The sequence below is a fragment of the Pongo pygmaeus genome, chromosome 12 (genome assembly GCF_028885625.2).
Source record: "Pongo pygmaeus isolate AG05252 chromosome 12, NHGRI_mPonPyg2-v2.0_pri, whole genome shotgun sequence".
Lineage (NCBI taxonomy): Eukaryota > Metazoa > Chordata > Mammalia > Primates > Hominidae > Pongo > Pongo pygmaeus.
Genome location: NC_072385.2, coordinates 25,603,489 through 25,629,875, shown reverse-complemented (window position 1 = coordinate 25,629,875; position 26,387 = coordinate 25,603,489). Strand labels below are relative to the sequence as shown.

The 26,387-nt window shown below is 36.8% G+C and overlaps 1 protein-coding gene across 1 annotated transcript in view; it reads left to right on the top strand.

Moving 5' to 3' along the window:
- The window catches only part of LOC129030780 (ankyrin repeat domain-containing protein 36C-like), a 175,447-nt gene that overhangs the window by 46,932 nt on the left and 102,128 nt on the right, over nt 1-26,387 (top strand). Inside the window, exons 18-27 of the mRNA XM_063649066.1 lie at nt 7,684-7,744; nt 8,293-8,323; nt 11,094-11,163; nt 11,574-11,634; nt 12,053-12,120; nt 15,550-15,589; nt 17,762-17,790; nt 17,876-17,948; nt 21,307-21,335; nt 21,425-21,497. Of these exons, the coding sequence (XP_063505136.1) occupies nt 7,684-7,744; nt 8,293-8,323; nt 11,094-11,163; nt 11,574-11,634; nt 12,053-12,120; nt 15,550-15,589; nt 17,762-17,790; nt 17,876-17,948; nt 21,307-21,335; nt 21,425-21,497 (535 nt within the window). The remainder of the gene's footprint in view (nt 1-7,683; nt 7,745-8,292; nt 8,324-11,093; nt 11,164-11,573; nt 11,635-12,052; nt 12,121-15,549; nt 15,590-17,761; nt 17,791-17,875; nt 17,949-21,306; nt 21,336-21,424; nt 21,498-26,387) is intronic.

The window sequence follows — 26,387 nt, the reverse complement described above, 5'->3', positions numbered from 1 at the left end:
GTCAGATGTTAATTTCACAAGGTGTGTGCAGTGAAAAAATGCCTACTCAGGGTCTTTGTATCACATTCTAAATTTTAAATATCAGAGGCTTTTGTGTTAAGTTATTGAAAAATAATTGTAAAACTCCTGCATTACTATGAGCCACTGCAAGCTAGAAAACCTATTTGTATGTATCCTGGAGTACCCAGAATAATGTGTTGCATGTAAGAAACATTTTATTAGTGTTTAATGTGAATCAACAGACAGGCAAATAGGCTTTTTTTACAATGGAAAGTTACAGGTAACATAATATGCCTAAGATATCTAATAATTAAATCTATTAAACGTCTTGAATGTTTTGAATTTATCTTTCTTCTAATGTTGAGAATGTATAAGTTGGGGTGAGTTATGTTGAGAAAATATGTCATATAGAAGAAAATAAAGTTTAGAAAAGATGGAAAGGAAATAGGAAAGGTAGATACAGCGTGTTTTCTAATATCTTCCAACTGGAAGCTTGGATTAGGATTTTAGATTAAATTTTCTTAAATTTTTTTTCTTTTTATTATTATTATTATTATTATTATACTGTAGGCTCTATGGTACATGTGCGCAATGCGCTGCACCCACCAACTGTGCATCTAGCATTAGGTATATCTCCCAATGCTATCCCTCCCCCCTCCCCCCACCCCACAACAGTCCCCGAAGTGTGATGTTCCCCTTCCTGTGTGCATGTGTTCTCATTGTTCAATTCCCACCCATGAGTGAGAATATGCGGTGTTTGGTTTTTTGTTCTTGTGATAGTTTACTGAGAATGAGAATGTCCAATTTCATCCATGTCCCTACAAAGGACATGAACTCATCATTTTTTATGGCTGCATAGTATTCCATGGTGTATATGTGCCACATTTTCTTAATCCAGTCTATCACTGTTGGACATTTGGGTTGGTTCCAAGTCTTTGTCATTGTGAATAATGCTGCAATAAACATACGTGTGCATGTGTCTTTATAGCAGAATGATTTATAGTCCTTTGGGTATATACCCAGTAATGGGATGGCTGGGTGAAATGGAATTTCTAGTTCTAGATCCCTGAGGAATCGCCACACTGACTTCCACAAGGGTTGAACTAGTTTACAGTCCCACCAACAGTGTAAAAGTGTTCCTATTTCTCCACATCCTCTCCAGCACCTGTTGTTTCCTGACTTTTTAATGATTGCCATTCTAACTGGTGTGAGATGGTATCTCATTGTGGTTTTGATTTGCATTTCTCTGATGGCCAGTGATGGTGAGCATTTTTTCATGTGTTTTTTGGCTGCATAAATGTCTTCTTTTGAGAAGTGTCTGTTCATGTCCTTCGCCCACTTTTTGATGGGGTTGTTTTTTTCTTGTAAATTTGTTTGGAGTTCATTGTAGATTCTGGATATTAGCCCTTTGTCAGATGAGTAGGTTGCAAAAATTTTCTCCCATTTTGTAGGTTGCCTGTTCACTCTGATGGTAGTTTCCTTTGCTGTGCAGAAGCTCTTTAGTTTAATTAGATCCCATTTGTCAATTCTGGCTTTTGTTGCCATTGCTTTTGGTGTTTTAGACATGAAGTCCTTGCCCATGCCTATGTGCTGAATGGTAATGCCTAAGTTTTCTTCTAGGGTTTTTATGGTTTTAGGTCTAACATTTAAGTCTTTAATCCATCTTGAATTGATTTTTGTATAAGGTGTAAGGAAGGGATCCAGTTTCAGCTTTCTGCATATGGCTAGCCAGTTTTCCCAGCACCGTTTATTAAATAGGGAATCCTTTCCCCATTTCTTGTTTTTGTCAGGTTTGTCAAAGATCAGATAGTTGTAGATATGTGGCATTATTTCTGACGGCTCTGTTCTGTTCCATTGATCTATATCTCTGTTTTGGTACCACTACCATGCTGTCTTGGTTACTGTAGCCTTGTAGTATAGTTTGAAGTCAGGTAGTTTGATGCCTCCAGCTTTGTTCTTTTGGCTTAGGATTGACTTGGTGATGCGGGCTCTTTTTTGGTTCCATATGAACTTTAAAGTAGTTTTTTCCAATTCTGTGAAAAAAGTCATTGGTAACTTGATGGGGATGGCATTGAATCTGTAAATTACCTTGGGAAGGATGGCCATTTTCATGATATTGATTCTTCTTACCCATGAGCATGGAATGTTCTTCCATTTGTTTGTGTCCTCTTTTATTTCCTTGAGCAGTGGTTTGTAGTTCTCTTTGAAGAGGTCCTTCACATCCCTTGTAAGTTGGATTCCTAGGTATTTTATTCTCTTTGAAGCAATTGTGAATGGGAGTTCACTCATGATTTGGCTCTCTGTTTGTCTGTTATTGATGTATAAGAATGCTTGTAATTTTTGTACATTGATTTTGTATCCTGAGACTTTGCTGAAGTTGCTTATCAGCTTAAGGAGATTTTGGGCTGAGACAATGGGGTTTTCTAGATATACTATCATGTCATCTGCAAACAGGGACAATTTGACTTCCTCTTTTCCTAATTGAATACCCTTGATTTCCTTCTCTTGCCTAATTGCCCTGGCCAGAACTTCCAACACTACGTTGAATAGGAGTGGTGAGAGAGGACATCCCTGTCTTGTGCCAGTTTTCAAAGGGAATGCTTCCAGTTTTTGCCCATTCAGTATGATATTGGCTGTGGGTTTGTCATAAATAGCTCTTATTATTTTGAGATACGTCCCATCAATACCTAATTTATTGAGAGTTTTTAGCATGAAGGGTTGTTGAATTTTGTCAAAGGCCTTTTCTGCATCTATTGAGATAATCATGTGGTTTTTATCTTTGGTTCTGTTTATATGCTGGATTAAATTTATTGATTTGCATATATTGAACCAGCCTTGCATCCCAGGGATGAAGCCCACTTGATCATGGTGGATAAGCTTTTTGATGTGCTGCTGGATTCTGTTTGCCAGTATTTTATTGAGGATTTTTGCATCAATGTTCATCAAGGTTATTGGTCTAAAATTCTCTTTTTTTGTTGTGTCTCTGCCTGGCTTTGGTATCAGGATGATGCTGGCCTCATAAAATGAGTTAGGGAGGATTCCCTCTTTTTCTATTGATTGGAATAGTTTCAGAAGGAATGGTACCAGCTCCTCCTTGTACCTCTGGTAGAATTCGGCTGTGAACCCATCTGGTCCTGGACTTTTTTTGGTTGGTAAGCTATTGATTATTGCCACAATTTCAGCTCCTGTTATTGGTCTAGTCAGAGATTCAACTTCTTCCTGGTTTAGTCTTGGGAGGGTGTATGTGTTGTGGAATTTATCCATTTCTTCTAGATTTTCTAGTTTATTTGCATAGAGGTGTTTGTAATATTCTCTGATGGTAGTTTGTATTTCTGTGGGATCGGTGGTGATATCCCCTTTATCATTTTTTATTGCATCTATTTGATTCTTCTCTCTTTTTTTCTTTATTAATCTTGCTAGCGGTCTATCAATTTTGTTGATCCTTTCAAAAAACCAGCTCCTGGATTCATTTATTTTTTGAAGGGTTTTTTGTGTCTCTATTTCCTTCAGTTCTGCTCTGATTTTAGTTATTTCTTGCCTTCTGCTAGCTTTTGAATGTGTTTGCTCTTGCTTTTCTAGTTCTTTTAATTGTGATGTTAGGGTGTCAATTTTGGATCTTTCCTGCTTTCTCTTGTGGGCATTTAGTGCTATAAATTTCCCTCTACACACTGCTTTGAATGCATCACAGAGATTCTGATATGTTGTGTCTTTGTTCTCATTGGTTTCAAAGAACATCTTTATTTCTGCCTTCATTTCGTTATGTACCCAGTAGTCATTCAGGAGCAGGTTGTTCAGTTTCCACGTAGTTGAGCGGTTTTGAGTGAGATTCTTAATCCTGAGTTCTAGCTTGATTGCACTGTGATGTGAGAGATAGTTTGTTATAATTTCTGTTCTTTTACATTTATTGAGGAGAGCTTTACTTCCAAGTATATGGTCAATTTTGGAATAGGTGTGGTGTGGTGCTGAAAAAAATGTATATTCTGTTGATTTGGGGTAGAGAGTTCTGTAGATGTCTATTAGGTCCGCTTGGTGCAGAGCTGAGTTCAATTCCTGGGTATCCTTGTTGACTTTCTGTCTCGTTGATCTGTCTAATGTTGACAGTGGGGTGTTAAAGTCTCCCATTATTAATGTGTGGGAGTCTAAGTCTCTTTGTAGGTCACTCAGGACTTGCTTTATGAATCTGGGTGCTCCTGTATTGGGTGCATATGTATTTAGGATAGTTAGCTCTTCTTGTTGAATTAATCCCTTTACTATTATGTAATGGCCTTCTTTGTCTCTTTTGATCTTTGTTGGTTTAAAGTCTGTTTTATCAGAGACTAGGATTGCAACCCCTGCCTTTTTTTGTTTTCCATTTGCTTGGTAGATCTTCCTCCATCCTTTTATTCTGAGCCTATGTGTGTCTCTGCATGTGAGATGGGTTTCCTGAATACAGCACACTGATGGGTCTTGAGTCTTTATCCAATTTGCCAGTCTGTGTCTTTTAATTGGAGCATTTAGTCCATTTACATTTGAAGTTAATATTGTTATGTTTGAATCTGATCCTGTCATTATGATGTTAGCTGGTTATTTTGCTTGTTAGTTGATGCAGTCTCTTCCTAGTCTCGATGGTCTTTACATTTCGGTATGATTTTGCAGTGGCTGGTACCGGTTGTGCCTTTCCATGTTTAGCGCTTCCTTCAGGAGCTCTTTTAGGGCAGTCCTGGTGATGACAAAATCCCCCAGCATTTGCTTGTCTGTAAAGTATTTTATTTCTCCTTCACTTATGAAGCTTAGTTTGTCAGGATATGAAATTCTGGGTTGAAAATTCTTTTCTTTAAGAATGTTGAATATTGGCCCCCACTCTCTTCTGGCTTGTAGGGTTTCTGCCGAGAGATCCGCTGTTAGTCTGATGGGCTTCCCTTTGATGGTAACCCAACCTTTCTCTCTGGCTGCCCTTAACATTTTTTCCTTCATTTCAACTTTGGTGAATCTGACAATTATGTGTCTTGGAGTTGCTCTTCTCGAGGATTGTCTTTGTGGCCTTCTCTGTATTTCCTGAATCTGAATGTTGGCCTGCCTTGCTAGATTGGGGAAGTTCTCCTGGATAATATCCTGCAGAGTGTTTTCCAACTTGTTTCCATTCTCCCCTTCACTTTCAGGTAGACCAATCAGACGTAGATTTGGTCTTTTCACATAGTCCCACATTTCTTGGAGGCTTTGCTCGTTTCTTTTTATTCTTTTTTCTCTAAACTTCCCTTCTCACTTCATTTCATTCATTTCGTCTTCCAGGGCTGAAACCCTTTCTTCCATTTGATCGCATCGGCTCCTGAGGCTTCTGCATTCTTCACGTAGTTCTCGAGCCTTGGTTTTCAGCTCCATCAGCTCCTTTAAGCACTTCTCTGTATTGGTTATTCTAGTTATACATTCTTCTAATTTTTTTCAAAGTTTTCAACTTCTTTGCCTTTGGTTTGAATATCCTCCCGTAGCTCAGAGTAATTTGGTCGTCTGAAGCCTTCTTCTCTCAGCTCGTCAAAGTCATTCTCCGTCCAGCTTTGTTCCGTTGCTGGTGAGGAACTGCGTTCCTTTGGAGGAGGAGAGGTACTCTGCTTTTTAGAGTTTCTAGTTTTTCTGCTCTGTTTTTTCCCCATTTTGTGGTTTTATCTACTTTTGGTCTTTGATGATGGTGATGTACAGATGGGTTTTTGGTGTGGATGTCCTTTCTGTTAGTTTTCCTTCTAACAGACAGGACCCTCAGCTGCAGGTCTGTTGGAGTACCTGGCTGGCTGTGTGAGGTGTCAGTCTGCCCCTGCTGGGGGGTGCCTCCCAGTTAGGCTGCTCGGGGGTCAGGGGTCAGGGACCCACTTGAGGAGGCAGTCAGCCCGTTCTCAGTTCTCCAGCTGCGTGCTGGGAGAACCACTGCTCTCCTCAAAGCTGTCAGACAGGGACATTTACGTCTGCAGAGGTTACTGCTGTCTTTTTGTTTGTCTGTGCCCTGCCCCCAGAGGTGGAGCCTACAGAGGCAGGCAGGCCTCCTTGAGCTGTGGTGGGCTCCACCCAGTTCAAGCTTCCAGGCTGCTTTGTTTACCTAAGCAAGCCTGGGCAATGGCGGGCACCCCTCCCCCAGCCTCGCTACCGACTTGCGGTTTGATCTCAGACTGCTGTGCTAGCAATCAGCGAGACTCCGTGGGCGTAGGACCTTCTGAGCCAGGTGCGGGCTATATTCTCCTGGGGCACCGTTTCCTAAGCCCGTCGGAAAAGCACAGTATTCGGGTGGGAGTGGCCCGATTTTCCAGGTGCCGTCTGTCACCCCTGGAAAGGGAACTCCCTGACCCCTTGCGCTTCCCGAGTGAGGCAATGCCTCGCCCCTGCTTCGGCTGGCACACGGTGCACTCTCCCACTGACCTGCGCCCACTGTCTGGCACTCCCTAGTGAGATGAACACGGTACCTCAGATGGAAATGCAGAAATCACCCGTCTTCTGCGTCGCTCGCGCTGGGAGCTGTAGACCGGAGCTGTTCCTATTCGGCCATCTTGGCTCCTCCCCTCCAAATTTTCTTAAATTTTTAAAGCCCCAACCATGTTCTACTAAATACATGTTTTTCAGGACATACATTACTCTTTCGAATTCTGAATAAAAATTCTTTCTCCCGGTGTTAAGTTGCTGGAATTTTATTGTTTTTTTCTCTCTCTCTCTCTCTCTGTCTCTGTCTCTCTCTCTCTGTCTGTAGTAAGAATGTTTCAGCTTTCAGGTGAATGATCATGGTTAACTCTTGGGATGTGTTATTTTATAGTAAATAAATTAAAGTCTTTATTACATAAGTATTTACACAAAACAAATTGTCGAGTAAATGCTAACGAGTATTATTAGGCATATATTATGAACGCAAGCTTTTCTTTTCAGCTCATTTTTGATTGACTGGTCATGTCTCTCTTTTTGTTTATTTCTCCCTCCTTCCCCTTTGTTTAAAAATGATTTACCTCAGTCTAACTTTTTCCTTGCAGACCGCATGTCTTTAGTGTCTATTCTCTCATTTCACCTCTGTTTCTGTTGTCAGGATACTTAGTTACAGCTTTCTATTTAGTAGCTATGTGTGGCCTTCATTCATGAATCATTGCTCCATAAGGTGGATGGTTGCTTTGTTCTGTCTTCTTTGGAAGGAGCTGAAGTTATACAATAATTTGTTTTTAGCTTTTGACACACAGAATAGAAGCAACTTATACTGTTTCCGATGCTAGCCCATTTAAATATAGTACTACTAAAAACTACATTCTCACATTTTTTCCCACAGAAAGTAATTCACACAAATATATATATACATCATGCATAAATATTTTGAAAAATAAAGTGATTAATTGACTTTTTATTATTAGTTTTGTTCAGTAATACTCTAAATTACATATGAGTAAATTTTTGTCCCAGTTCATTGTGGTTAATAAAAGAAACTAATGGATATCATAGTATTTGTATAATAATCAACTGGGGTTGAAAGGAGTAACATTTTGAGAATAAATGTGTATCAGCAATCATAATCATCATCCCATGTGAATACGTAGATAAGTAAATGGCAGACTTGAGGTTTGAATCTAGATGTGAGTGACTTCAACGTCTATATTTTTTTTCTGTTAGATCATGTAGTAATGGTGGCTATTATCATTATTTAAATTGCTCCATGTTATTCTTAAACCTATTGTGTTTTTCTTGTAGATTATTTCAAAACCATACATCCGAAAGAGAAGGATTATTTCTGTACAATCTACAGCAGATGGTAAGCTATTTGAAGTCTGCCTATTGTATTATTTACTTACCCTTCATTTATTTGTCTTTTTTTTTTTTTTGTGAGATCCAGTCTTACTAGTCTGCAGCCCAGGGTGTGGTGCGGTGGCACAATCTTGGCTCACTGCAACTTCCACCTCCTGGGTTCAAGTGATTCTCCTGCCTCAGCCTCCCAAGTAGCTGGGATTACAGGTGCGCAGCACCACATCTGGCTAATTTTTGTATTTTTAGTAGATATGGAGTTTCACGATGTTGTCCAGGCTGATCTCAAACTCTTGACTTCAAGTGATCAACCCACCTAGGCCTCCCAACTGATTGATTACAGGTGTGAGCCACCGTGCCAGGCCTTCTGGATAAGGATAGAATCTTGCCGTGTTGTCCAGGCTGGTCTCAAACTCCTGGACTTCTCAAGTAATACTTCTGCCTCAGCCTTCTGAGTAGCTAAGATTGTAGGAACAAGCCACTGTGCTCTTTTATGTTTTTAATATCCTATAGTTTTCTATCATTGATTTAAAATGCATTTTACTTTTTGTTTGACAGTGCGTCCTCCTATTAAAGAGTGTTTTGTCAGGTATGATTTTACAGATTTTTTAAATTGATATGTTTAATGAAGTGAATAGAGAGAAGAGAAACTAGTATCTGTGTAGTGTTCTACTCTGTGCTAGACACCATATTACAAGCTTAACATTTATCATGTCATGTCATCTACACACAGCTGAGAAACTATTTGTCCTATTATTGCGTTTTTACTAATTAGGCAACTCTGCTTTAAAGAGGTTGAAATATTGGCTCATGATTCCACAGTGAACAGGTAGCCAACCCAAGATTGGACCATCATCCTGCCTGGCTCTCAAATCACTTCTTTTGCCCCTAAGCATAAATGGATAGAGATCTATGCAGCAATGGGATCATGGTACTGATTTAAACCAGATTAATTCAGAAAGTCACATTTTGTTATGCATTGCCTCTCTTTAGAGTGTTCCTTAGAAGTCTGGCTACTCGAAAAGTTTGTCCAAATATTTTGGAAATGGCAGTGGTAACCATATTACTTTTTGTTTTAACCATCAAAGTTTTAAAGGCAGATATCAGTTATCTGTGGCCACAGGACCCTATGTTTTTCATAAGCAAGACCAAGCCAATGCCAGAAAAATATTATCTTACTGTGCTTGGCGAATGTCTAAATATAGTCCATGTTATGTTAAGTATATTTAGCATATATTAAAAGGATATTTCTAATTCATTTGTCTACTTACTGCCTACCCAGTTAGGTTTTCTCTTTAAGTGAGTACCCTGCCTAGTTTGCTGAAGCTTTTTCTTATTTTCTGGATTCTTTTATTTTCCTTCTATGACATTTTAATAATATTTTCTTGATTTCTTTTTACTTCTCTTCTGCTTTTCTTATGATCTTCTACTATAGTTTTCAAGAACGGCAGCTAAATATTTCCCATTTTCCTATAGACAAAATCATAGGTGCATAGAATTTCAGAATGTTAAGAAATCCTAGAGACTAAACGAAATATCCTCTAGCACTTGAATCCTTGCTTAACATCCTGATCAAGTGGTTGTTCAGGTGGAGAACCTGAAACTCAAAGAGAGAAAATTATTTGGATACAGTAAATCAGAGAAATGACAATTGCACTCACGTTTGTTAATTCAAAACCCAGTCTTCTTTTACATCATTCTGTCATTGAGTGATTTTAGTTTTAGAAAGAGGGAGTGGCTCTAGTGAACACAGTGGAAGAGGATGAGAATGGAATGAGCTGTTGAACCCAGTGAAAGTGGATAGGAATGGAATTTGCAGGGGACAGCCAAATTTGAAGAGAAACTCTTAGTTGGATAGAAATGAGTGTTTTAGGAAAAAATCTGAATTTTTGGCTTCATTACAAGTTTGATAAAGATAAGGAAATTGAAAACACAGGATGTTGGGAGCTATCAAGAAAGGCATATTAGAATATGGCATTCAAGAGGTTCTGAAGAGGTTGCTGCCTTTTTGTTCGTTTAACTGGAGGAACTGACAAACTTCAAGGTTTTATTGAAAAATGTTAAAAGAATTTGAGCCACTGGAAAGAGTCTCCGGAGCAGATAGGAATGTGGTATCATCTTCTTCCATCCCAGCTTACAGAGGGCTTAGAATCCCTCAAGAACTAGGGAGCTGGAGATTGCTTAAGTACATAGATCTGTGACCCAGGGTGGATGTCTCTTTTTTTCTGACTCTTTTCTCAATTCTCTCATGTACATGTAGGGTAGGGGAAATGTAGGATTGGCTGACAAACCAGCAATGAAGCTTCATTTGGGTAGTTGGTAACATGCGTATGCTTGGGGTGGATGACTGAGACTAACTTACTTTCCAGAAGCAGAGGTATAGAGAGCTCCTACTCTCAATTATGTTAGCCCATCTTTTGAGGACTCTGGGCTTTCCTAGGCTGAAGATGTAGACTGGAGATTGCCACGGATCCCTGCAGAAGAGGGATGCAGAAGTGGGAGCCCATAGGAAGGAAGATAATTAGATAGTGATGAATGAAATGGAGCTATAAGTACTTAGGAGGGAGACTTTTCCAGCAGTCTCTCTCTTGAGTATCTGAGTGTCTATGAAGGTTCTTAAGCTTGCTGGTTTTTGTGGATCTGAATGAGGCAGGATGTATATAATGACAATAATTGGATTTTAAAATTTTTAATGTTTTAATCTTCTGTGAAGAATATTCCCAATAACAACATAACAACATATACATTTGTACTTTGACTTGTACACTCAGCTTTCAAACATTTGCAGTGTTTCAGGGGGCTCCCTGTAGTGTTCTAGGGTGAAGAGAATCAGTGGGCCCTCTTTAAGTAGCTTACATGCTGAAGATCCAAGACTCCCATTTTCCAGTGACAGAGATTAGTCTTTGAATCAGGAATAGATAATGGAGAAGAGACAGTGCCTTTTCTACCTTGTTTTAGGTTATCTGGTTTGCTCCAGTTCAGTAACAAAAGTTGTGTCAGATATCAACTGGATTTTCAGTTTAGCCTTTAAGGTAGATAATTTATAAGGATAAATTATTGTCTGGCCCTGCTGTTATAAAGGCTGTCACTATTTGTTACGGGTTTAAGGGTGAGTCTGCATTGGATATTTCATAGGTTGGGAGAGGTGGAGGCAGAAATAGGTAACTGAAATGTTTTCTAAAACAGAAGCCATATCTAAATTATACCAAGAAATATTATTTAATATGCAGAGAACTGAGTTTCCTCAGACTTTGTTTTACCATTTTTTTTGGAGGGGGCATGCATGTATAGACTGACGGTTTTTAGTTTCTTTTAAGAAATGAACGTGCTCATTTTTGTTGTATCTTTTTGCTCTGTAGTAGTCTCTACAGACCGGGTACTGTTGCACAGCCTGTGACAGAGGATCATGCATTTGATTTGGAATCTGAGGTAGAGTACTCTCTTGTGAAATTAATTTTCTCACTGTGAATCTCATTTTTGATATTATTTTCTTCTAAAACTTAGCAGTTGTCTACCTATCATTGTTTTATGTTAGTATTAAAACTTTTATTAGAGATAACCATTTTAAAGAGATGGGAGGGGTTAATTTCAATTTTTTTTATTTGTATAATAATCAGCTGGGGTTGAAAGGAGTAACATTTTGAGAATATGTGTATCGCCAATCATAATCATCATGCCATGTGAATATGTAGACAAGTAAATGGCAGACTTCAGATGTGAATCTACATATGAGTGACTTCAAAGTCTATCCTTTTTGTGTTAGAGCATGTAGTAATGGTGGCAATTATCATTATTTTAACTTGCATGTTATTCTTAAACCTATTGTGTCTTTCTTCTAGAATCCTTCAGAACCATACTTTATGAACAGAAGAACGATTTCTCAACAATCTCCAGAAAATTGTAAGCTATTTGAAACCTGACTATTTTATTATCTACTGACTCTTTTTTTTTTTCTTTTTCTTTCTTATTTTTTGTAGATAGAGTATTACTCACTGTTGTGCAGGCTGGAGTGCAGTGACATGATCTTTGCTCACTGCAACTTCCACCCCCTTGGTTCAAGTGATTCTCCTGCCTCAGCCTCCCGTGTAGCTGGGATTACAGGTGTGCACCACCACACCTGGCTATTTTTGTATTTTTGGTAGAGATGGAGTTTCACCATGTTGGCCAGGCTGGTCTTGAACACCTGACCTCATATGATCTGCCTGCATCAGCCCCCCAAAGTGCTGGGATTAAAGTTGTGAGCCCCCACACCCGGTTCTTATTTATGGATTCTTAATTACATGCATTTCATCTACTCTTGACTTTGTTTTTACTGTAGTAGATGCTGCATGTGGCATTGAAAAAACAGAAAATGGAACCTTGTTTGAAGACCAAAATGTTGATAAGGTAAATGAAGATGTGGTTAAAAGCCAACATAGAATAATCAGAGTCCAGTCCTGTTCACCAACTCACTCTTATCTGTTAATGATCTCTAGTTTTACAATGGTAAATTGTTTTATTTGGAAAGTATTTTTCCCATGCTTTATTCACTTGCCATCTCCCTGTCTTTATAATGATGACAAGGATCCTATAAAGGAATGGAAGTTCTCAAGGTAATAATAGAAAAGAAGTGTAACAGCAGGAGAAATATATGCATGAGACTAGGATTCCTAAAAGGTCGTGGGAGTAAATGATTCTTAGGTTTGCCATTAGGGAAGGAAAGAAGTAGAAAGCAACCTGGAAGAACAGCTCCACAAATACAAAGGTGAGGAGGGGAAAGTAGTAAGAATACAGAGTTGAATAAGAGTGTCAAGATGACAAAGATTAGTATAAAACACCTCAGAAATGGTGTATTTAAATGACAGTAGAATGTCTCCATATCATATTATAGAATTATTTTAAATATAGATTAAGAAAAGAAAGCCAAGTAATTAAAAAAAATGCTCAGATTCTTCTGAGTGACTTATGGGTGATTTTAATAAAGGATTGGAAGAAAATTTATGGGTGACTATATTTAACATTCTGTTTTACATTTAAAAATAGCAAGGAGAGAATAACTTGAATATTTCTAGTTTAAATAAAACATACATATTTAAGGTAATATGTATCTCTGTTACCCTCATTAGATTATATAGATGGATCAAATCATCACACAAACACTGAAAATATATGCATCTATTTATTAATTAAAAAATTCTAAATGGAAAGAAAATTTAATCCTCACTTTTTAAAATTTCAGTAAAGTGATGTCTTATATTTTATCTAGTGAATGCTATGTTCATAGATAATGCAAAGTAAAATCTGTTTTAGGCTACATCAGATTTTGAATGAATCATTAATTTTTGACTCTTGTTAAAAGTTTTTTAAAGTAATATTTGGTATATTCCTAAGTTGCTTAACTAATTTATTTCACTTTTACATAGTCTTGGCAGCTGTTTTAGCCTTTTTTTGATAATGAGAGAAAATAAATAAATAATAAAAAATAAAAATTAATAAAATTAATACATAAATGAATAAAAATTAAAATTTCTGGGTAATTTTTTTTTGAGACAGAGTCTTGCTCTGTCACCCAGGCTGGAGGGCAGTGGGTGATCTCAGCTCACTACAAGCTCCACCTCCCGGGTTCACGCCATTCTCCTGCCTCAGTCTCGCGAGTAGCTGGGACTATAGGCGCCCGCCATCACGCCCGGCTAATTTTTTATGTATTTTTAGTAGAGACGGGGTTTCACTGTGTTAGCCAGGATGGTCTCGATCTCCTGACCTTGTGATCTGCCCGCCTCGGCCTCCCAAAGTGCTGGGATTACAGGTGTGAGCCCCCACGCCTAGCCATTTCTGGTTAATTTTAAAGGAGGTTTCTAATTGATATTCATTGAATGAGAAAAAATATATTTTTAACCTGGAACCCTCTTAAAGAAATAAATTATTACTTATTTCTGGAGCTAGTCTGACTTACCTTGTGCTGATAACATCTGTACTTAAGAACATACGTGTGATGAATGTAATCAACACTCATGATTGTTTTCTAAACAAAGTACCTATTTTTATAGAATCGTAAGGAAAGAAATATTGCCAACAGAGTACACAGAATTATCTCTGGAATATTACTTTTTACTTTTAAAACTATCTCCTACAGTTGGGACATTTTGTATTATTCTCTGGAAGCATTATTAACTTTAGTATTTATAGTTGTTATACCTTGCACATAAATTTATTCAGCTCTAAAACTCAGGAATCCTTTTGACTTGAGTTTTAAAATAAATTTCTTCTCTCTTCATGTGAGTATTGGGTCCTGATTGACAGGCATAGTGTATTTGAAGACATGTAAATCTTCAGCTTGCATAGTCATATGATTATTTTACTTGATCCTTTCTCTGATTTTTAACTATTATCTTTATGGCATAAGTAGACAATTAGAGCTATTAGTATATCATCTATAGGAGAATCAGAAAACCATATGAACTTTAAAATAGGTTTTATATTTCTCTCTTATATTTTAGTAATACTTAAAATGCCTTATAATTCTATAATAGAATAAATATTTCTACAAGTTAAAAACTTTTAAGATGATTTTTTAAAAATGAGCTTTCTTAGGATACCTTGAATTACTGGTTTAGATAACTGTTTTCATTAAGTTCAAAAATGCAGATGACCATAATATTCCAGAAGTAAATATCTGCATACATTAAGAAAATATATTTTATATCTTTTGATCCAGTATAGAAATATATGATTGAAATTTTGAATCCCATGTTTTGTTTTCTTTTTATTTTCAAAACTCCAGGGTTCTTCATAGGTTTAAATTATTGAATCTTACCAGTTTAGCATATTTTACAAATGTTGACCTTCTCAACAACATGTGGTTTTTTTGAGTAAGGTCATCTGTTTCTACTCCAAATGTATTTACCCAGATCAGTCTTCTAAGTCCCCTTTGTGCCTCAAATTTGATAGGTCTCAAACTGCCTTCCAGATTCTTTCCTGATTCTTTGTAATCTACTCTGTCATCTGGCTTCCCAATTTTAGTAAATAACACCAAGAAAGTAGCAATGAAACATTGAAGCAGAAAAACTGCACTCCAGGTTTCCCTCACATTGCCAATCCAGTGACTCACCAAATTTTGTATTTTCTACCTTTAACCATTTCTCATGTCTTATTACTGTAATACACTGTCTGCCCTATACTTTTGGAATGTTCATTTTTGTTTCTCTCTTCTCCCCATGTTTATCTATATATGTCTTTCAGGGTGACCTTTCTTAAACATGTTTACTTTGATCTAACTCATCTTCTTATGGCTGGAGCCTCATTACGTGAAAGAAACATTTACATTCTAGCATAACACTTATTTTGCGGTTTGGCCTGTCTCTCCCATTTTATCTCTCCACTCCACTTTCTCTGTCTGTGTCCAAGTTTTACCACGTTATTGTGGTATTTCTTATTGGCTATGCTGTTTCATGCTTTATTTTTTTGCACATGCTGCCCTCACTAGAAACACTTCACACTCTTACTCTTCACTTGTCTATTTTAAAAATAGAACCCTAAATTTGCAGTGTCTCAGAAGCTTCCCAAGTAGAAATAAGTGTTATTGCCTTTGTGCTGTCACTGTATTTTATTGACTTGAATTGTAGGAATAATGAATTGTGTCTTTCTGCTTTTGTTTTTATAAATTTCTTTTTTCACTTGATAAAGAAATAAAATTAGTATTTTATTCATATTATCAGATTTTCCAGTATAGACCTTATGAATTTATAGACACAGAAAATGTTTCTTGAATTACTGACTGATTGAGTAGTAAATATAACATTAACATTTTCTGAAGATTTCTTTTTTTTTTTTAAATAGGAAGGAAAAGCACTACCAGCAACTGGACAAAAAGCAAATGGTATTGGTATTATAAAAAGTGCTCCATGAGAGCAATAAAATAATGATAACGTTATTTTTTGTGTACAAAAAAACAAAGGTGGTGAGGTAGTGAATACAGCTGAATAATTTTCTATGCTTTAATAATATAATTTTTGAAAGTAAATATAACTAATTTAAATATAATTTAAAATAATTTGAAATTAAATTAATTGTTAAATTACATTACATTATAAGCCTAATTTTAATTAAATTATAAATATAATTTATTAATTTTTAATAGTAAATATAATTTAATTTAAACATACTTTTTCTTAAAACTTTGGTGAACGCTTAAACTTGTAGATCAAAATATAATATTGATTGTTGAGAAATGGACATTAGTAGATTTACGAAAAAAAATGTGAGGTGGGATGGTGTAAATTAAGAAAGCAGCTGGCTAGGTAATTTGGAGGTTTCTGATGAGGAAACTTGAGGGAACTCACTTTATGTAGACTCAGTGTATTCCCACTCAAAGAGAAGATTAAATTATTGCTGCTTTGGAGCTTAGTGGAAACAGAGGGTAGAAGAACGACAGGAAACCACAGGAACTCATTTCTTCTCTCTGTAGGGGTTACACATCAATGATATGCGCTTCATTCATGTTTGTTAGTGAACTGGGATGCACTTGGATATCAAAACATTGGCGGTTTTCTTTAAAAACAATGCTGTTTTTGATGAAATAGCCATTGTATAAAAGTACCTCAGAGGCTGGTATGCTATAGCATATCAAACTGACTTTAGAAAAAAACAAAGGAGAAATTTATTTCTTGAGTACTAAAAGTGTAACTGTCAATAATCATGGCAAATATTTCGATATGTAAAAGTTGATTAAGCCGGCCGCGGTGGCTCACGGCTGTAATCCCAGCACTTTGGGAGGCGGAGGCGGAGGCGGGAGGATTGGGAGGTCAGGAGATGGAGACCATCCTGGCTAACATGGTGAAACCCCATCTTTACTAAAAATACAAAAAATTAGCCAGGCGTGGTGGCATGTGCCTGTAGTCCCAGCTACTAGGGAGCCTGAGGCAGGAGAATCACCTGAACCCGGGCGGCGGAGGTTGCTGTGAGCTGAGATTGTGCCACTGCACTCCAGCCTAGGCAACAGAGCAAGACTCCATGTCAAAAAAAAAAAAAAAAAAAAAAAAAGAAAGTTGATTATTATGAAAAAAAAGTCAATGGTGATTCAGAGATTTTTGGTTACATTTTGTAAATGAAAATCTGAGTACTCATTAGTTATTTGATGTGTAATGCATACATTTTTTGCATAAGTGAATGAAAAGATGGCAAGAGAAATAAGTTGAGAATCCAGAAGTTGAAAATGTCAGAAGTCTTCATGACTGTGGATAACATGAGTATTTTTAGAAATGATTTTTCTCCAAGTAGATATCTAAACTAATGATTGAGAGCACTTCCTGCCAGCAGAAGCGAATGATACATTTTCTTTTCTTTTCTTTTTTTTTTTTTTTGAGACGGAGTCTCGCTCTGTCACCCAGGCTTGAGTGCAGTGGTGGGATCTCGGCTCACTGCGAACTCCGCCTCCCGCGTTCACGCCATTCTCCTGCCTCAGCCTCCCGAGTAGCTGGGACTACAGGCGCCCGCCACCACACCCGGCTAATTTTTTGCATTTTTAGTAGAGACAGGGTTTTACCGTGTTAGCCAGGATGGTCTCGATCTCCTGACTTCATGATCTGCTCGCCTCGGCCTCCCAAAGTGCTGGGATTACAGGCATGAGCCGCTGCGCCCCGCCGCTAATGATACATTTTCATGCACTCTCATTGCAACTTCATAGTTTCTAACATTTATTCTTCTGGGATCCGCTTTGGTTCTCTCATTTGATGTCACTGTTTTTGGCTTCATCCAGCAGATTCACATTGGTAGAAATACTTTTCTGTGTTACTTGTAGTCATGTGAAACCTAATCTCACCCTTGCAATCTGGACTGCATGTTTTATAGAATCTATATTGTGATTTTTCATGTGTATATTCCTGTCATGTTTGTGTGTTAACCAAAACAAGAGCAAAGCAACCCAAAGCCTAATGGGTAACAATTTCAAGGGCAAGGATGAAGATTTCAGCTGGATACAAACACTGCATGATTGATGGTAGGCTGTGTCATATTTACCTGTAGTCAATTATGTGCTCCTTTTGCTTTGTAGTGTCTCCTGAGCAACCGCCTTTATTCAAGGTAAACATATTTTCTTTAATTATCAACAAAATGCTCTGTGATATATACATGATATGTTAATCATTATGTTGTCAAACCCATTCAGCATACGGTGAAAGACAGAGATCACATTTCAACTAGATTCTTAGGAAGTATGGATTCACTAACTCCCAGCAAAGGTAAATTTGCCACTACAAATTTCATTCTAGAAAATGTAGATGAAAATATTGACAATGCTCATAGTTTTTTGATTCCCACTTTTTATCCAAATGAGATGGAAGGATTTGATGTAAATATGCTGATGTTCTTGTTAATATCTTTGTTTATAAAATGATATTTAAGACATAACGCGGACATTTTACACCATGAGCTCTAGCCCAAATGCTTTTCCCTTAAATTGTCATCATCTAAAGATCCCAGTTTTGAATTCCTGTGCATGTTAGGGATTTGAGGAGGTGTATTTTGACACTAAATATTTTCAGTGCTTCAAAATTGATTGCAATACTCCTCTCTTCTTCATCTAGAGGAAAGCTAGACCTGCTGACATTACAATTGTTTTAGAACTTCAACTCCTTGATGTCAGTGTTGTTGCATTGAGAATCTTAATCACATCTTCTGATTACCAGATTGAGTTTTGGCATGTGTATGTGTGTGTGTGTATCTCTGATTAAAAATGAATAAAATGATTAATCATTCTTTTGTAACTCTTTGGTGGATACAGTGTTTTAAAACAATGATTCTGAGCTATTTTGGTCTTAGAATATTTTTTTCTACTACAATTTATTGCCTACAGGTAACCAACAGCCTGAATTAACGTTTTTTACTTTTAAGTCACTGCAATGCACATTAAAAATACTTTACAAGACACTTGCACTTTCATAGGTAATATGTAGAATCTGTTTCCAAGTATCAAGTCTTCTATACGATTTCACACAGTGTACATAATAGGTGCAACTCGGCTTTTCTAATCAGTGATATATATTTCAGATCTATCCAGGTTGACACAATTTGGTCATCTCTGATTTGTTGTATGGTCTTGTGGTATGCCATTTTATGACTGCACCACAATTAATTAAAGTCTCTTCATGCTGATACAAAATGAAGATAAATATGATGACATACTAACATAGATTTGCTTATGTGGTTGCCTTTATTGATTTGTACTATATAAGAAATTAAATAGAAGTATTTCAGATACCCCAAGTATAGCTGTATACACTGCGATAGCTGTATTGACTACATTCATTACCCCTTAGAGCCATGTTTTTCCATCATGTTATGACTCTGAAAAACTCCAGTGTATGCTTTCCAGAGAATGACATTGGAAAGAAGAAATGGCCAAAGTATCATTTGGTATCTTGGCTTCCTTACATAGATGTTGAACTCCAGGAATGATCAAATCACAGTTTAGAACCCCTTTGTTGGGCCCTATAATGGGTTTCCAGATGTCAAATGATAAATAGTCTCCAGATGAAGAAATGCTCTATAACACCTCACCACTGTGTTTTCCTGTATTTTGTCCTTTTCTGAAAACTTTAAATACATGAATTTTTGGTAGAAATGAAAATCTTTCTGTTTTATATATTTGTTTCTGTCTCATGGCACTCTGATCTGTTTGAATCTGGTAAGGATCTAGCCTTGTCTTATTTATACCAGCAAGCAGTGTTGTCACTTAATGCTCTTCATTTTTCACTCAAATGACTGATGTTTTCCCAAGTCTTCACAAGAGATTTCTGAAGCTGTTGCTGCATTGAGCAGAGACTATGTCATTGTAATTGCAGAAGTTTTTAAGTTAAATATGTTTAATAAAATTTTAGATCCTGTTTCTCTGGAACACATAACACATAATGGTATAATGTGTATTTAACCATAAATTAGCTTCACAAAAATTTGTGTATATAAAAGTGTTTATATCCAAAGAAATTCTTATTTACTGCTCAGTAATCTCTTGTGTAGAAGAAAATATGTAACATAGTTTGCTGAGTCTTTGATAATAACCCCCAGTGTAAAATAAAGCCGTAAAGATAAAATGAGAGTTGATACTCAATGAAACTGATGTGAGTGAATAGAAACTGTGGAACAGTTTGTCTGTGGGAGAGAGGAGGACGTGGGGCTGCTATTGTGAAGAACGAATTTGTACAAGTTAGTCCATTTTCTGTAGCTTTTATATTCTAATAAAGGAAAACCATATCTTCATATTTATAAAATGAGATTTTACTGGTTTGATCACAGGGGTGGTGAGAATAATGAAGAACAAAATGTGGAAGGCAAAGAATGAAGACCAGATAGTGAGATTAGATTTATCAACAAAAAAGAGTGCAAGTGGGGTGGGATGGTGCAAATAAAGATAGCAGCTGGCTAGGTGTTTGGGGGTTTCTGATGAGGAAACCTGAGAACACTCACTTTATGTGGACCTGGTATATTCACATTCGAACAGAATATTGGATTATTGTTGCTTCAGAGCTTAATGGAAGCAGAGGTGGAAGAATGAGAGTAAACCACAGGGACTCAATTCTTCTCTCTGTAGGGGTCACACATCGACAATAGGATAGGTGCTTCATGTTAGCAAAATGCGATGCACTGCACGTCAAACTGACTGTGGAAGCAAAACAATCAAGAAATATATTTCTTAAGTATTATTTATTTATTTATTTTTTAATTTTATTATTATCATACTTTAAGTTTTATGGTACATGTGCACAATGTGCAGCTTTGTTAAAATGTAGCTGTCAATAATCATGGCAAATATTTTTATATATAAAAGGTGATTAACACAAAAAAAGCCTCTGATGTTTCAAATATTTTGGTTAGATTTGTTTTATGGGACTCTACACATTAGGTATTTGGAGTGTAATGTATACATTTTTTGCATAAGTGAATGAAGAGATGGAAGGCGGGCTAAAGTTGAGAATCCAGGAGATGGAAAAACACCAGAAGCCTGCATGACTGTGGACAACTTGAGTATTTTTGTTAACTATGCTTCTGTGTGTAGATATCTGAACTAATGAACTGAGAATACATCCTGCAAGCAGAAGTGAATGATACATTTTAATGAAATTGATAGTTTTTAAGTTAGAGGACAAAATGAAGAACAGGAGAACTATTGTAGTATTATAGTATAAATGGTTCTTGGGTGATTTCTTCAGGGTACGCCATAGCGTTCTACCATGGGCTTTGACATTTATCCTTCTGGGGTCCTATTTGGTCCTTTCATTTGACATCACATTTTTTGGCTTCAGTTAAGAGGATCACGTTGGTAGAAGTACTTTTCTGTGTTCATTGCAGTCATGTGAAACCTAATCTCTCTCTTGAAATCTGGACTACATGTTTTATGAAACCTGTATTGTGATTTCCATGTGTATATTCCTGTCATGTCTGTATGCTAACCAAAACAAGAGCAAAAGCAACCCAGAGCCTAATAGGTAACAGTTTCAGGACCAAGCATGAAGATTTCAGCTGGATACAAACACTACATAGTGGATGGTGGGCTGTGTCATATTTACATGTACTTAATTATGTGTCCCTTTTGCTTTGTAGAATCTTCTGAGCGACCTCCTTTATCCACGGTAAACAAATATATTTTCATTTTTAATTAACAAAATGCTTTGTGATATATACATGATATGTTAATCATTATGTTGTAAAACCCATTCAGCTTACTGTGAAAGAGGCAGATCCCAGTTCAAAAGTAGCTGTGAGAAGGAAGGATTCACCACCTCCAGAAAAAGGTAAATTTGCCAATACAAATTTCATCTGGAAAGAAGGACATGAATATGTTGGAAATGTTCATAGTCTTCTGATTTGTATTTCTTTTACCCCAATAAGATAGAAGGATTTGATCTAAATGATGCTGATGCTGTTAGTGTCTATGCTTATAAAATGATATTTAGAAGAACAAGGAAAAGAAATTTAAAAAATATGAGCTCTAGCTCAGATGCTTTTCCTTTTATGTTGTGATAAAGATCCCAAGGTGGAATTTGTATGCATGTTAGGGGTTCAAGGAGGTGAATTTTGAAACTATAAATATTTTTCAGTGCTTCAATTTCTGGTTGCAATACTGTCCTTTACCTAGAGAAAAGCAATACCAGCTGACATTACAATTGTGTTAGAACTTCAACTTCTTTATGTCGGTGTTGTCACATTGAGAACCTTCGAATCTTCACCCAATCATATGCTTTGATTACCAGCTTGAATTTCTGCATATGTATGTGCGTGTGTGCTTTTGTTTGTGAATTTGGGTGTGTGTGATACCTCTGATTCTGGAAAATGAATAAAGTCATTAATCATTTTTTGATGACTCTTTGGTAGATACAGGGTTTTAAAGCAATGATTCTGAGCTGTTTTAGCCTTAGAATCTTTTATGCTACTACAATTCATTGCCTACAGGTAACCAACAACCTGAATTAATGTTGGTTTGTTTGTTTTGTATTATACCTTAAGTTCTGGGATACATGTGAAGAACATGCAGGTTTTTTACATAGGCATACATGTGCCATGGTGGTTTACTGTACCCATCAACCCATCAGCTACATTAGGTATTTCTACTAATACTATCCCTCCCCTAGGACCCCACTACCCTGACAGGCCCTGGTGTGTGATGTTCCCCTCCCTGTGTCCACGTGTTCTCATTGTTCAACTCCCACTTATGAGTGAGAACATGTGGCATTTGGTTTTCTTTTCCTGTGTTAGTTTGCTGAGAATGATGGTTTCAGGCTTCATCCATGTCTTTGCAAAGGACATGAACTCATCCTTTTTTATGGCTGCATAGTATTCCATGATGTGTATATGCCACATTTTCTTTATTCAGTCTATCACTGATGGGCATTTGGGTTGGTTCCAAGTCTTTGCTATTGTGAATAGTGCTGCAATAGACATACATGTGCATGTGTCTTTATAGTAGAATGATTTTTAATCTTTGGGGTATGTACTCAGTAATGGGATTGCTGGGTCAAATGGTATTTCTGTTTCTAGATCCTTGAAGAATCACCGCACTGTCTTCCACAGTGGTTGAAATAATTGACACTCCCACCAACAATATAAAAGCATTCCTGTTTCTCCACATCCTCTCCAGCATCTGTTGTTTCCTGACTTTTTAATGTTGACCATTCTAACTGGTGTGAGATGGTATCTCATTGTGGTTTTGATTTGCATTTCTCTAATGATCAGTGATGATGAGCCTTTTTTTCATATGTTTACTGGCTGAATAAATGCCTTCTTTTGAGCATATCCTTCACCCACTTCTTGATGAGGTTGTTTGTTCTTTTCTTGTAAATTTGTTTAAGTTCCTTTTAGATTCTGGATATTAGCCTTCTGTCAGATGGAGAGATTGCAAACATTTTCTCCTGTTCTGTAGGTTGACTGTTCACTCTGATCATAGTATTGGAAGTTCTGGCCGGGGCAATCAGACAAGAGGAAAAAATAAAGGGTATTGAAATAGGAAGAAAGGAAGTCAAATTGTCTCTGCAGATGACATTATTGTATATTTAGGAAACCATATCGTCTCAGCCCCAAATCTCCTTCAGCTGATAAGCAACATCAGCAAAGTCTCAGGATACAAAATCAGTGTGCAAAAATCACAAGCATTCCTATACACTGATAAAAGACAAACAGCCAAATCATGAGTGAACGCCCATTCACAATCGCTACAAAGAGAATAAAATACCTAGGAATACAACTCACAAGGGATGGGAAAGACCTCTTCAAGGAGAACTACAAACCACTGCTCAAGGATATAAGAGAGGACACAAACAAATGGAAAAACATTCTATGCTCATGGATAGGAAGAATCAATATGATGAAAATGGCCATACTGCCCAAAGTAATTTATAGGTTCAATGCTATAGACTACCATTGACTTTCTTCACAGAATTAGAAAAAACTACTTTAAATTTCATATGGAACCAAAAAAGAGCCCATATGGCTGAGACAATTGTAAGCAAAAAGAACAGAGCTGGAGGCATCATGCTACCTGACTTCAAACTATACTACAAGGCTATAGTAATGAAAACAGCACGGTACAGGTACCAAAACAGGGATATAGACCAATGGAACAGAACAGAGGCCTCACAAGTAACACCATACATGTACAACCATATGATCTTTGACAAATCTGACAAAAAACAATCAGTGGGGGTAAGATTACCTATTTAATAAATGGTGTTGGGAAAACTGGCTAGCCTTATGCAGAAAACTGAAACTGGACCCCTTCCTTACACCTTATACAAAAATTAACTCAAGATAAATTAAAGACTTAAACATTTAAGTAAGACCTAAAACCATAATAACCCTAGAATAAAACCTAGGCAATACCATTCAGGACATTGGCATGGGCAAAGACTTCATGACTAAAACACCAAAAGCAATGGCAACAAAAGCCAAAATTGACAAATGGGATCTAATTCAACTAAGGAACTTGTGCAGTTTTATTTGGGAGTGTGCATGAGGTACCTCTGAGTTTCAAAAATGAAGAAAGTAAGTAGTCATGCTTTCCTGACTCTTTGGTAGACACAGCTCTTTAAGACAGTCATTCTGAGCTGTTACGGTTTTGGGTTTTCTATAATACTAAAGCTTACTGCCGACATGTAACCAAGAGCTTGAATTAATTAAAAAAAAAAAAAAGAAATCACCCAAATGCACATTAAAAACCTCTTACAACATATGTGCACATTCATAGACAACATGTAGAACTTGATTTTGTGTATTAAAAACTTGTAGAAAAGTTCAGGCAGTGCACTTAATGAATGCAACTTGGTCTTTATAAAATCAGTGATATATATTTCAGATCTATCCACATTGACCCAGTGAGGTATTTCTTGATTTATTGTATGATCTCATGATATGCCATGTGATGACTACAGCATATTATGCTCTCTTCATGCTGATACCATATGGACTTAAATATGATGACATACCAACACGGATATGCTTATGTGGTTGCTTTTATTGATTTGTACTATATTAGAAATGAAACAGAAGTATTGGAAATCCTAGCAAGCATAGCTGTATCTCTCCCATGGCTGTGTTGATTGCAACTGTTTCCCTCTTAAAGCATGTCTTTTTGACATGTCCTGACTCTGAGAAAATCCAGTGTGTGCTTTTCAGAGTATAACAGTAAGGAGTGGAAATGGCCGATGGTCAAAGTGTTACTTGTCCTCTTCGCTGCCCTTCATGAATGTTAAACTCTAAAATACTCAGATCACAATTTAGAACCTCTTTGTTGATCCCTATAGAGTGTTCCCAGATGTCAAATAACAAATAGGCCTTTGATGAAGAAACACCCTGTAAAGCCATATTGCTCTGGTTTTTGTGTGTGAATGTGTGTGTGTGTGTGTGTGTGCGTATGTGTGTGTATTTTTTTCTCTTCTGAAAACTGTAAATAGAGGAATTTTCATTACAAATGAAAATGTTTCTGTTCCATATTTATTTCCTGTCTAATGTACTTTGCTCTTCTTGGATCTAGTAAGGATCTCAGCTTGTCTTTTTTATACCTGCAAAAAATTATGTCAGTGCTTCATTTTTCATGTCAATTACTGACATATTTTCAAGTCTTCACAAGTTATTTCTGAAGATTTTGGTGCATCAAGGAGAGACTTTCATTGTAGTTAAAGAAGTTTTTAAATAGGTTATGTTCAATAACATTTCAGAGCTTGTTTCTCTGGAAAGCATAGACATAGTGGTGTTATGGGTAGTTAAACATAAAATAGCTCCACAAAGCGTTGTGTACATAAAAGTGTTCATATCCTCGAAAATTCTAGTTTATTGCTCAGTACTGTCTGCTGGAGAGGAAAATAGGTAAGATAGGCTGCTGAGCCTATGATAATAACTCCTAATACGAGGTGAACCATAGAGACAAAATGAGAGATGATAGATACTCAAACCAATGTGACAGAAGAACAGCTGTGAAAGAGTGTCTATGGGAGAGAGGAGGCCATGGGGCTGCTTTTGTGAAGAAGGAATTTGTACACATTAGTCAAGTGTCTGACACATTTAATATTTTAATAAAGCAAAGCCTTATCTTCACATGTGTCAAAATGGGATTGTACAGATGTCACAATACAGTGGTGGTGAAAATAATGAAGAAATGAATGTGGAGGTCTAAGAATCAAGTCCACCAATATGGATATTAGATTTATGAACGAAAAAGAGTGTATGTCAAATTGGGCAGATGTGAAAAAAGAAAGCAGCTAGCTAGGTAATTTAGAGGTTTCTGATGAGAAGACTTGTGGGAAGTCACTTAATGGAAAGCAGAAGCAGAAGTTAGAAGGATGAGGGTGACCCACAGGGTCTCATTTCTTCTCCCTAGAAGTTTTGCACATCAATGATAAATGCTTCGTTCACATCAGTTTTTTTTTTTTTGGAAAGCTGTGTTTGCTGAGGTAGTTATTTCATAAAAGAACCTGAGAGACCCCCATAGTATATCATGTGAAACTAGATTTAGGAAAAAGGAATCAAAGAATGCATTTTTAGAGTACTAAACAGATAACTGCCAATAATCATGACAATCATGACATATGTATATATATGCATTATGTCATATTGGTTGGTTATTTATACGAAAAGAAGTCTCTAGTGATTTAGAAACTTTTTTTAGTTTATTTTCATAGGAATCTGATTACACA